Below are 12,758 nucleotides of genomic sequence, written 5' to 3' on the forward strand. Positions count from 1 at the left end.
AGGGATCATGATCACGTTTTCCTCGGGAACACGAAAAGTTTAAAATTCTCCGACAAAAATAAGTGGACATGTGACCACAATTACTTTTCCTTGAAGATATCAAAAGATAAAATATTTCTCGACCAAGTAGGCATGTAATTTGCCCACTAACAAAATGACTTGGACCCAGATACGACTATAAATCAGAGTAAATAGGAACAAGAAAATAACACAAGAATTAAAACGAAGTTTGAAATCAAAGAAAATGTATTATACATATTTTAAGGTTTCCAAAAGACGGATTAAGGCGATAAGAAAGCAGCTAGTGATTTTCAAATATTTATACAAACAGTTAAAAGAAGCAGGGAATGAGATCTCAGTTGATATGATCCAAACACATATCTACTGGTTATAGCAGGAGATAAAGATGGAAGAACAAGTTATTTCTAGATTAATGATATAGAAAATGACAACTCAAGAAAAAGCGGAGTGACCATTAAAACACCCACTCAAGAGATTATGTCAAACACAACTGGAAGACATTAAAGAAAAACTATAGTAAGTTTTGAAGTCCGGAATTCAAATCCGCAAAGGACTTCTATAAATACCAAGACAGAAGGAAGATGAAGGCATCATTCAAGCTCTTCATTTTCTTTCAAAATATATTGTAATATTTTCTTTTTCTAGTTTGTGTGTTTTCTAACTTAGGCTACTATAGATAGCTAAACAATTTCCTCCTTCTCTACAGGATGTTACTATATAATAGTAGTCTGTATATTTAAATAAAAAGATCAAGGCTTTTGTCTCTCTCATGTATTAGTTTCAAATTGAACTTCTTTACTATACACCCTGAGTTAGAAAACGAAACAGGGTTGTGCTAAGTGCTGTTGAAAGAATATGCGTTAGGAACCATCTGTTATGACTGCATGGTTAGATTGTGAGGAGCAATCTGTAAAAACCGGTGCATATAACCCGAAGACACTCCGATCAAAAAAATAAACTGTTCAATATTTATATGAAAGCATGATAAACCAATTATTAAAAACACGATCATATGAACAATGTATATAAGCTGAAAACTTTGCGTAGTTGTATATCTTGAAACTACATGCTTTTTGAATAGATTTGATAGGTAAATAATGTCACGTACCATAAATGTATTTTTGGAAAATTTAAAAAATTGTGGAGTTGAAACAAAGATTTAAAAGAATGGGAAGTACAGAAAAAGTTGAGAATTGAGATGAGGAGTGATTGGCAAGTTACCCTAATATTAATCTCCATTCTTTCTTTAATCTCATTTTTTTAAGAATGAAAAGGTGAATCTATAGCGTACAGCCTTACACTGTTACACATCAACTCTATTTTGGGCTTAAATTCGGTTAAAAATCCGATTCGCATAAAACCTAACTGGAGCCAAACATCCGAATGAAATCTAGTAAAACCAAATTAGTCACCCAGAAAATGCAGGAAACAACTGAAAGAACGAAAAAATTTCAATAAATATAAGAAAAATATTCTGTACCGGCTCGACACAAAGTTATAAAAAAATTTCAAGGTAAAATTATAGAAACCATGGTTTATGTCTGGTTGTCATAGATCTTGTATAGGCATGGCCGCCATTCATTGGCTTTTCCATTAGCTATGTATAAAATTAATTCAAAAATTTCCTGCAGTTAGATGCATTGCACAGGCAAGGGACTTTAACCTCATCGCGCTCATCTGGATCAAACAAGTAATCGTACCTATTTAGACAATAAGGTGCAGTGATAACTCGTTAATGATACAAAAAAACAACATTTTTGAACTTGGGAAGTAATCGGCATGGTTAAACAACAAAAGAAAGTAGTCATACGTTAACTCGTTGCCGGCTGATACGTTGCTCTTTGCTATAAGAACTATCCGGCTTTCTTCCTCACCCATACTCATAATTCTAGCGTAACAGTTGGGCATGCACTGTACAACATATGAATGAGTATAAGGAACGGTGTATGGGAATAATGTGTTATACAAGAAAGGAGGAATCAAGACAGCGAAAAAAATACAGTATCAATTTTCATTTGCATCACTGCAACAAATCAAGATGATCGATCCTTTACTAGCCAAGAGAACATTAGCACAATATCTACAGTGCCAAATAGAACAAAAAAGAAGAGCATACCGAATGATTAATCAAGCGGGCTATGTTTCCCTTGTTAGTTGCGTCAATTACAACTTCGTCACTGATTTTAAAAAGCTGCATAACGAATGGGATCAGGGGATTAAGACACTAAAAGACTGAGACTTATTTAATCAAATTTATTTACAGTCGAGATATCAGATGAAAAACTAGCAAAACCAGCAGAGGAGAGGAAGGACAATTTAGTTACCAAAGAGAAACTAGTTAAAAAATTTAAAGAACTGGTCAGAGTACCGAAAAAGAATCCAAGAACCTCAAAATTTATCATTCACGAGCACATAAAGGCAAAAATGAAGTTACATACATCAGAAGTTGTCCAAAATAGTTATCAAGTATTCATGCAGACTCCAACCGAACATGAGCAAGATCATTAGCACATCTGAAAAAATACACACTTACATAGCAATCTTTGTCCTCCAATCGATAACGTGCCTCTCTTAGGTCAGTAATGCTACGCCTCACCTGCTCACCACGGTATTCAATAACCTGGAAAGGAACTGTGATTGAAGATTGTGCCATTTAAAGAATAATAACAGGCGAGCCTTTAAAATAGTACCATTTCTCCTTCTTGAATGTTCTGCCTTGCAAAAAGGCCCCATCCATGTATTCTTGATTTACCAAAACAAACCCGATGGTTTTCTGTTTTCTGAAAACATCATCCAGGTAATTTATTACAATATATATGAGTGTGTGTGTGTGTGTATATATGGTGTGTGTGTGTGTTTGGGGGAGGGGGAGGGGGGGGGGGGTGAGAACCCAAGAAGATAGACTTTTCGAGGGGAAGTAAGGAATAAATAAAGGAGGATTTGGAGAGGATAAGGGCCGGAGATGGAATTTGGAGGTCCGCTGGTTTGGGTGGAAGAGAGACATTAAAAGGAAGGAGGCTGTCTTGGGAGGATTTGGAGAAGGACAAGGGCCAGATCAATCCAACCTCTCTAACTTTGGAGTTAGAGAAGAGGCTGACTTGGAACATTTTTCTCAATGTTTTGTTTGTTCATCCAGGAATAAAATTAAATGAAAAGAAAAAAAGTATAAACCAAGTCTCCCTCTCCCCTTACAAAAAAGAAAATTGAAACCCCAAAAGCCTTATATATGAACCATGCAGAAATGAATTTACCTTCAAGTGCTTCAGCCGTTCTCTAAATGTTGAAAAAACCTTTGCATCCACAGGATCCTAAAGAAAGGGAAAAAATGACCCAATTGGTTTGCACATTCTTGATAAGACATGGTCATAAAACACAGGAAAATTTTATGTCATCAGAATGGAATATCCATCGAGGGAATTAATTACTTTGTGTGAGTTTAAATCTTCTATATCATCTAGAGAATGATGACTTGGCCCCTTCAATCGGTGGAATACCGACTCTTGCCCAGTCCTCTACTCAGAGAGAATAAAAATGGTGAAATAAGAAAAATAAAAATAAATAACCATAAGCAAAGGCGTTAAGTTAATACACAATTTTTTATGCTGAATCTACACATCAAATAATTATGATAGAGAAGACACGTAATCGCGTTACCTTTATGTTAGATCTTGCATACACCCGGCACCTTGCTGCTGACATCGCTTCAAATTCATTGGTATCAGCCAGAGATGAATCAGAACACTCAGGAGGCCTCAACGAGATAAGCCTTGAACCTCTCAAACATTGCTCTTGATACTGGCTTTGAAGCAAGCTTTTGTTAGAGAAAACCAGATTTGGAGTCTGAATTACCAGAACATTCTCGGTACTAGGTGCCCTGAGACCACAACTAAACAATTAACACACCAGGAACATAGGAAGTCCAAAATCTCACATAACCACCAACAGATATACATCAATACACGTATTTGGACAGATCAATGCATTCTATACTCGTCTTCTCTCTTACAAATTCCCTGTGTGTATACTATAAACAGGAATTATAACAAAGTTGCACAGTCTATAATCTCACATAACCACCAACAGTTATACATCAATACATGTATTTGAACAGATCAGTGCATTATATATTTGTCTTCTCTCTTACACATTCCCTGTGTGTATAAACAGGAATTATAAGTCTATACCTATGTACAGCACAATATGATATCCATTTGGTTATCTGCCTCCCATTCTTCTCAAAACAATGTAACTGAAATTAAGAATCATTTGTGAGTTAATTAATGTAAGGAAAAAATGGAAAATACTGAAAACAAAAGCATATGTCCCAGTGGAAGTGAGCAGAACCCAAACTTATTACTAAGAAACTAAAAGGCAATTTTAATCCAATCCATTTCCTGGTGAAAAAGATTTTTTTTATTTGGGTAAATAAACAGAGAAAAGAAACAGAGAGTCGACTCACTTCCATGCAATATCCTGCACGAGAAGCACATGCAGCATGAAAATAGGTGGAACATTTGCAACATTGCGTGCAAGAACCGTGAATCTGCTTGCAAATAATGCATGCCTGCAAATTTAAATTTAGAAAAAACGCAAATCATTTTAGATGAAAAATTTTCAGATGAAGACAAAATGAGAATGACACCTTATCCATATGCAGAACAAAATTTATTTCAACCTCAAGGCGTTGGAAAACTCTATGAATGCATTATCTCAAAAGTTAATCATATGAACAGTAAAACCATGGTTAACCACAGATTTGTCAGTTCTCTAAAAAATCCATCACCTTTGTGAATGAATTTGGTGCGATTCTAAGAAGTCCAACCGCAGGCTCCATTTTCTCCGCATTCAAGAATGCAATTTCAGGACGGAACCATGCACATATAACATGAACCCATAAAGGATCGATATCAGTTGGTTTCAAAGCACCCCCTGCAGTTGCAACATTCAATCATAAAGATTTTGAGAAGAAGGAAAAAACCTTTTGATTACACATAAGTTTAATAAAGAAAAATATTAAATGCAACCAAATGACATGCCTTTTACAGGACACAAGCAACATTCTCTTCCAATTTCTGTAGTTTCACATGCTCGGCAAACCCATGAAGCAAAATCCTGAGTATTTCTCGCTCCATAGCATTCCTGATGTACAGCTATTTGACATCTAAACCACGAAAAGATTTCTAAGATTAACATGAGGTGACATCTAAACCAAATTTCATTTTCATTGAGCATAGGGATGTCAAAACAGGCGAGCCACTACATAAAATAGTTGGGTTGGATTGACAATTTCCCAACCAACCCAACCCAACCAACCCAACATGTCAAATTACACATAAAATTGGCTCAGTCCGCCCTACCACCTAAAATGGTGGGTTGGATTGATAATTTCCCAACCCGCCAAAAAGTCAGGCCGACCTGGCCGACCCGCAAGCCTGTTTTGACACATCTATTGGGTGTCTTTGAAACCAACAAATTAAGATTGTATATATCAAGACCTGTTGCATATAATCATTTTGTTGTAGTCCCAGTCTTCAACCCATCTACAAATTGCACATCGCTCTGTAGTCCACTTCGCATGAACAGGGTTGTAGATTTCTGTTGAAGGAAAACTAGTAAGAACTTGTATTTTTTAACAAGTTTATATTTATATTTAAAATCCAAATGCATGATGAAGGATGAAGGAAAATGTGAGAGCCAATATAGCATAGAAAAAATGATAAATACCTTTCAAAAATGCAAACAGCTGCTGCTTTTCTAACTGCATAGGGTTCAAGCCGTGTGCATTGTGCTCAACCATCTGCAGCATGATAGTAGATAAACTGAAGAAAATACATTTTAAATAATAGAAAGTGGTTTAGGCAAGGCAACCGAAGTAAAAGACTAAAGCAGTATAGAAGGTTAGATACATATTTATTTTTTGGTTAAGCCAAATTTAATTATTCTTTTGAGCATCACTAATAACTAATTGTGCTTACAATCTCGAGATTCCTGTCGTAACCTGGCCCAAGGATAGGTGGCAGCATATTTAAACATTAGAAAACGTTAGAAAGGATGTTGCATCAAATATGCTAACATTTTCAAGATATGTTCCATTTCATGATATGTTCAAAAAATGCTACATTTGCCATAAAGAAAATAGATATTACCATCATCTGCTTTTCAGTTCATTGACAATGAGAAAAATCATAAGCATAATTCGTTAATGTTGCGCTTATATTGATGGATTTGATTTGGAGGATATTTGATTTGGAGGATGGAATAAATTTCAAATTACACCAAATGGATCCATCATCTCAAATTCATCAATTCAAACACAACCTAAGAGAAAATTATCTCCTCGGGATTCAAAATCAGACTGCTGCATGTTTCTGTATCTAACGTAAACATAGTGGTCAATGAAGTTCATCCATTATTCCATTTACAGCAAAAGTGGAGACAAAATGAACAATCACATTATAAACATGTGATCATAGGAGTGATCAGGAACAAACCCATTTTTCTAGTGTAAGATTAGAACCCTTCACTTTAACACTGTGTTTCCATTTTTTTGCTCTACAACCTGTATGTCGTTCCCACTCACTGAGCCCACATTTTTTTGTACCACATGAGCCACAAATGCATTGAACCCTGAGGAGATAACAGATTAAAATAAATAAAAAATTCCCTTTAAATCTGAATCATAAAATAATTAAACCAGTGCAGGCAGAAAACCAGTAAAATTATCATCATCCCAACTAAAACAAGTGAAGTGAAGTGAAACTCTCTCTCATCCACACATCATGTTGTAATCTATTTGTTTTCCTTAAACAACAGTTTAAAAGCAACAAAACAACTGGTACCACCAGAATATATATTCCATCAGTATTGAGATATAAGAGAAATATTGTGATATTTTGGCAGCCATAATACATGTTTGATACAAACTACATATATGATCATCATCACAAAAGTAGAATAGAAAAATAATTTTGCACAAATCTCATATTCAAGAAATGAAGCAATCCAGCTGAAGTAACAAATTATTTTGTAAAGATGCTACCTTGGCATAGCAATATCACTCATCACACTTACGCATAAACCTTTTTCATTTTCATGGAAATTTGGTCAAAACCTTTTACACCAAATATTATCACATGACATATAAATTTGTGCTTAAGTATTTTGACAAGACAAATAAATCATCAGATGATACCTTGAATTTTTTATCCTCTCTAGACAAACAAGACCAAGTCTAACAATCCAAATGAGATGTCAAAAAATGTATATTGGCGTACAACTGCAGTTTATATAATTGGATTACTCAAAGCGAAACATCTTGTAAAGCAGATATGGGTAGCACAAAGGAGTCTATAACAACTTGCACTCATGACCCGAAATTAATATTTTTACATCTTCTTTTGTGGTGGGTTTTAAGCCACTGAAACCTTGATATAACAAGCAACCAAATCACATAACAATTTCTTTCAGGTTGGGAAAAAAAAAACTAATTTTTAGTAGCTGTGCTGATAATTAGCTCCAAGAAATTACCAGGACACTTAGTTTACCTATCACAAGGATAATATACGTGAATATAACTGAGATCACACGAGTCTTTCTTAATTATGATAAAGAATATGACGGAACAAACATGTTTAACTTTTTCATGCATTACAAGCAGCATAAATTTATAAAGGTCAGTTTTAATGTGAAGGCTTAACATGAATATTTGTGCATTATGATCGTGAGAAGTATAAAGAAGCAGTGGTATTTTATTTAAAATGCAAAAGGGATGGTCAGGAAAGGAGTAAACACCTTACGGACAGAACAAAAATTGAAAACAAAAACCAAAATTTCTTTCATCAAATTTAAAACCTACAAATGAAGTTTTGGATAATAAATCCCTCCGACACCATTGCAGACAACTGCTAGCTTGTCAGGTGGCATATTACGTGCAACCTTTTCAGCAGACCTGGTCACAAATATCAGCACAGGTGTGAATAAATAATTTTATTAGGGGAAAAAGATAACCTTTCAAGCAACAAAATAAAAAATGACGGCCCCTGAGATGGTTACCTGACACATAATTGCCACTTATCCAAACCTAACTTTTTAGAGGAAGGCTTAGCTTTGCATTCAGGGCAAAAGTAATCAGTAGTTTCCAGATCCTACAGGCCACAATATGTTTGTCAACTGTCATAAATCAAAACCTGGTACAGGAAAATGCTATAACACAAGCCTAAGTACATCTTAATATAATAGATCAGGGTAAAACCTTCAATAGTTTATTAGAGATGCTTGCACACTCGGCATGGACCCAAACATCACAGCTGTCACAACACACCTAATTCAACAATGTGTGGAAAAAGGGATTAAGTCACTCAATTAATTGATTAGCAGGAAGAAACACGCAATCCATAAAAAATGCAGAAAATCTCACCCAACTGCCACCATCAGAATGATGCCAAATTTTCTTGCAAATACCACAGAATTGCTTTGACTTTCTTAACTATACAATAATTTGTCAGAATAAACTAACATGCATAAAATAACAAAAGAAATACGGTTACATCAATCGTAAAAAGAAGAATATCGGTTCACCTTAATGCAGTGTTCACACAAGAAATGAGCTTTGGTTGTCGTGTTCTTTATTTTCTTAACCATTCTGCATGGAAAGGTCAGCCCGCAGCTGTCACAAGTTTGGGTGTCTTTCCTTTTATCAAATGTATCCTGCTAATGAAACACAGTGAAATTGACCACCATTTGGAAAGACATATTATGAGATGGAGACATCAAGAAAGCTGCAAATATGAATTGATGGAGCAACTTAACATGAGTAACCCTTAAAAGGGGTATCTGCCATGACTATGACAATGGCATGAAATTGAAAATCTTGAAAACAGATTTATACAGCAAATTCTAAGATCCAAACCATCTTCAAGAAAGATTATATATGGTACTTCCATATGACAAGACCCCAAGACAAAGTAGAAACATGCCTGCTGAATAGTACAGCCTTCTGACTCCTGATTGGAACCAGTGGCCTCTTCAGCTTCGGCTTCATCTGCCACGGGTAAAGCTTCCTGCCCAGACCCAACATCCGATTGTGCATGGCCATTTTCTGCTAGAATTGCCTCCTCTATAGCCAATTGAAAATCATGAGGCTTGCTACCATACAACTTAGTCTGTCCTTGAAATCTAAACAAACAAGCAGATTAAAAGGCCGACTTCCCTAGATTAGCATTCATGACAACGCAAGTGAGCTAATATTCACCTGTCCAAATACTCATGAAATGGAAAGACCATTCCAGCTTTTATCCATGCATAATCCTGCAAAATAAAGGTAAAAGATACTGTATATTACCCAAAGAAAGAGAAACAGTTTCCTCATGCTAGTCCGTATCAAAGAATTACAACACTCACAATCTTCATGGCACACATATTTTGTCTAGAAATGCATTAATACAAGTCGCATGATTGTTAACCCTTCATTGACCAAGAACTGCAATATTTCCGGCGAAAAGCCAAAGAGGATAATTGCTCATAACATTTCTCCTATTAAATACTTAAATCTAAAACTATGCAGGCGTAATCAGATTCCCAAAACAATATAAGAAAAATGCATGAAACGAAATAATATTAAACAGAGATTTACCCTTTGTCCAGTCCTCGAGTATCCATAGAACATAACACAAAGAGTGTCAGGAACACAAGCCCTCAGCACACCTTCAGGAGCTTGCCAGAGGGGATCAATTACAGTTGCCGGCCAAGCAGGAAAGTTCTTCCCACATTTAGCCCAAACTATATCTCCCATGACAAAATCACCAGGTTCATAAAAATCAGCCTTCTTTTTAACCTTTTTCTCCTTCACTGATTTCCTAGCACTCAAATATTCATTCAGCGCTCCACCACTTTCCACTGCCGGAGAAACGCAAAGAGTCCCTTCAGTTACAGATGTAACTGAACTTCGTGAAATAGAATTAGGTTCTAGAATCACGTTCTGCAATTTGAGAATTGAACGATTTTCAATTCGCCTTTTTTTTACTAAATAAACGTCATCGTAAAACTCTCCACGCTTTAATTTTTTATTGCAATTATTGTCGTCATTATGCTCGCTTCTGTCAGCCAAACCGTTATCCAGATCATCACAACAATCTGATTTTTCTTTCTTCCTGGAAATTAAAACCGAGTCATTCAATTTCATTGGGAGCGCCAGCGGACGCCCTCGTGAAGACTTCAACAATGGAGGCTTATTCTTAACAACTTTCTGAGAAACTGAATTTGCTTCTTGACTGTAGAACGAACCTCCACTTGTAGACCAATAATTCGAAAACTCGAAGTTGTAACTTTCTATTTGATTTACAGGAACCGTAAACAATAGACCGGAGGTTTTCTTCATCTTTTTAGAACCCACGGCAGCGGTGCATGATTCTCCGGCATGGCTTCCATCGCCCATTGCTCCCTTCTCCGGCGTGCACTGTTTGAGTTTCGGCATCCCGAATTTGGTTGGCAGCGTCACAATTATTTTATTTGTAATCAACCAACTTCGCCCATCGGGGGGAAAAGTCGACGGCCCAAGAAAACCCTAATTCTTTTAACAAAAAAGGTAGAACAATTATCCAAATACCCTTCAATCAAATCTCGTTTATCAAAACAACATTTATCCACGGAAACATCTGAAAGGACACTATGTTTTCCACTCGAACCCACGAATCCAGATACCAAGTTTTAAAATAATTCTCACTCTAATCTGAAATCGGACGCAGGAAATCTCGACAAAATTTTGCAAGAAAATCAAATTCTTTTCGAAATAGTATGAAAATCTCGACGAAAAAACAAACACCGATTTAAAGAAGCGTAAGGCGGAAAAAGCGATTCGATTAACTTCCGAGAAGAGAAGAAAAATTCGCTTTAATTTTCTAGTCTGAATTCAGTACAAAGTGATGCCGCAACCGAGTTTGGGTGTCAATTAATGAAAAACAATGGACGTGCAGATGGCAAGAGAATATTTTATAAGTTTCAAATTCAAAGTAAATAATTCACAATTTAACAGAGATTTCAATTTTTGGTAACCTTTGGCTCCAATATTTTGCAGGGAACCGCGGCGGGTCGAAATTCTTTGAGCCACAGGGAAGATCTGTTACAGGTAGAACGATAAGTGTGTGTCCTATGTTGATTGGCCCGAAACTAGGAATGTTTAAGAAACCAGTCTGATTTTGGGCTTGAGAAAATCAGGCAAGAGAATAAATGGGTTATGATTTATAAAGTTTCGAAAGGTATTGGATTTTTGAATGGGTATCTTGTGACAGTCTCACGAATCTGTATATGTGATTCATAATAAAAATTAATACTCTTAGCATAAAAACTAATATTTTTTCATGAATAACTCAAATAATATATCCGTTTCACAAAATACTAATCGTAAAACCGTCTGACACAAGTTATTATCTGGATTTTTTACTTTTTAAAAAAAAACATAAAATATTCATTCATTCATAAAAATTAGTAAATGAGTATAAACTCAAAATATCACCAATACGTATTGATGTTTCCGACGAAACATAAAAACTGACATAAAAGGGGAATGATTATCTAACACATGAGCAATTTTGTTTGCTTCTCTACGAACAAAATAAACCGATAAACTTGGGTTTATAGATAATATTTCTCGACATTGATCGATAATGGCTCCAAACTCGGTCAAATCCGCATTTGTTGCCTTCACAACTTGGGAAACTAGTTGCACGTACATCTCGTACGGGACAATTGTAAAATATATGTAGTGTATCCATGACAGGGCTTCAAGCAGACCTATAGCTTCTCCTTCTTTGACATGTCATAGTTCTTTCATCAAAGCTATTCTGGCCATAATGAATCTTCTTTCCAAGTCATGCACCACCATGCTTATACCCGCAAACTTTATGTCCTCAAAGCAGGCTGCATAAACATTACATTTTACAACAATGGTAGGGGGTGATGTCCATATGCATAGTTGGTTCTAGCCAGTAAGAGTTTGTGGTGTCTCATTTTTCCTTGAAGGAGCTATCTATTTATATATGAAACTCTTTGTTGTAGCCACCACTCTAGATGGAGAGTCTTTTCGATTGTTCCAAAACTTAGAGTTCCTTTGCTTCCAGATTGCTCAGAGGACATTTGCGAAGTTACCTAGCTCTGGACCACTGAGAGCTTGGATGATTTTAAATAGCCACTCCGAGAAGCCTTCATTAGCGCTCGCTTGAGAGTCGACCGCCCGTATTATATTACCATCTCCCAACATTCACGGGCAAAAGGGCAACTTATGAATGTGTGCCATTCTGATTGTAGTTCCGCATTACAAACCACACACAGTGAAGAAATATGGACGCCCCTCATCTGCAGATTAATGTGATTAGGGAGACAATTCTACGGCACGCCAGAGAAAACATTTATTTTAGGTGGAACTTTCATCTTTCGTATCGCTTTCGATTCTCCTTGGATCTCACGTGAATCATTTACCAGAAAAGTTTATTTCCACAAAAAACCATACCAAATTTATTATATTTTATAGATAATAACAAATTTATTCAATTAATCATTATTCCTTTGAATAAGTAAAAATATAAAATATAGTTATTTTAAATTAATAAAATATTCAGTTTTCAGTTAAATTATTAAATAATCTAAATTATCATCAATCATATTCTAGATCAATAACCCATATTCCCAATCATAAACTACACTTTCATATTATTAAACTTACATCTATTACCAAAAAAGATAGA

At 35.7% G+C, this 12,758-nt stretch overlaps 1 protein-coding gene across 2 annotated transcripts; it reads right to left on the minus strand.

Annotated features, from left to right (window-relative positions):
- Positions 1-1,454: 1,454 nt before the first annotated feature.
- On the minus strand, positions 1,455-11,199 carry LOC142553390 (histone-lysine N-methyltransferase ATX3-like). 2 transcript variants are annotated; one of them, XM_075663615.1, is made up of 24 exons: positions 11,071-11,199; positions 9,653-10,588; positions 9,272-9,327; positions 8,997-9,195; positions 8,599-8,727; positions 8,438-8,506; positions 8,273-8,341; positions 8,074-8,165; positions 7,877-7,969; positions 6,513-6,648; positions 5,746-5,818; positions 5,517-5,616; positions 5,058-5,182; positions 4,805-4,950; positions 4,481-4,585; positions 4,206-4,270; positions 3,676-3,895; positions 3,447-3,533; positions 3,273-3,329; positions 2,712-2,801; positions 2,555-2,641; positions 2,138-2,212; positions 1,832-1,932; positions 1,455-1,721 (listed from the first exon to the last, which is right to left on the minus strand). In XM_075663615.1, the coding sequence occupies exons 2-24, from the start codon at positions 10,490-10,492 to the stop codon at positions 1,631-1,633; spliced, it is 3,105 nt and encodes a 1,034-aa protein (XP_075519730.1). In that variant the 5' UTR covers positions 10,493-10,588; positions 11,071-11,199; the 3' UTR covers positions 1,455-1,630. The 2 variants fall into 2 exon arrangements, with proteins under 2 accessions (XP_075519730.1, XP_075519720.1); XM_075663605.1 differs by having other exon boundaries at positions 9,653-11,197.
- Between the last annotated feature and the right edge of the window lie 1,559 nt (positions 11,200-12,758).

The sequence above is a fragment of the Primulina tabacum genome, chromosome 1 (assembly GCF_025594145.1).
Source record: "Primulina tabacum isolate GXHZ01 chromosome 1, ASM2559414v2, whole genome shotgun sequence".
Taxonomy (NCBI): Eukaryota; Viridiplantae; Streptophyta; class Magnoliopsida; order Lamiales; family Gesneriaceae; genus Primulina; species Primulina tabacum.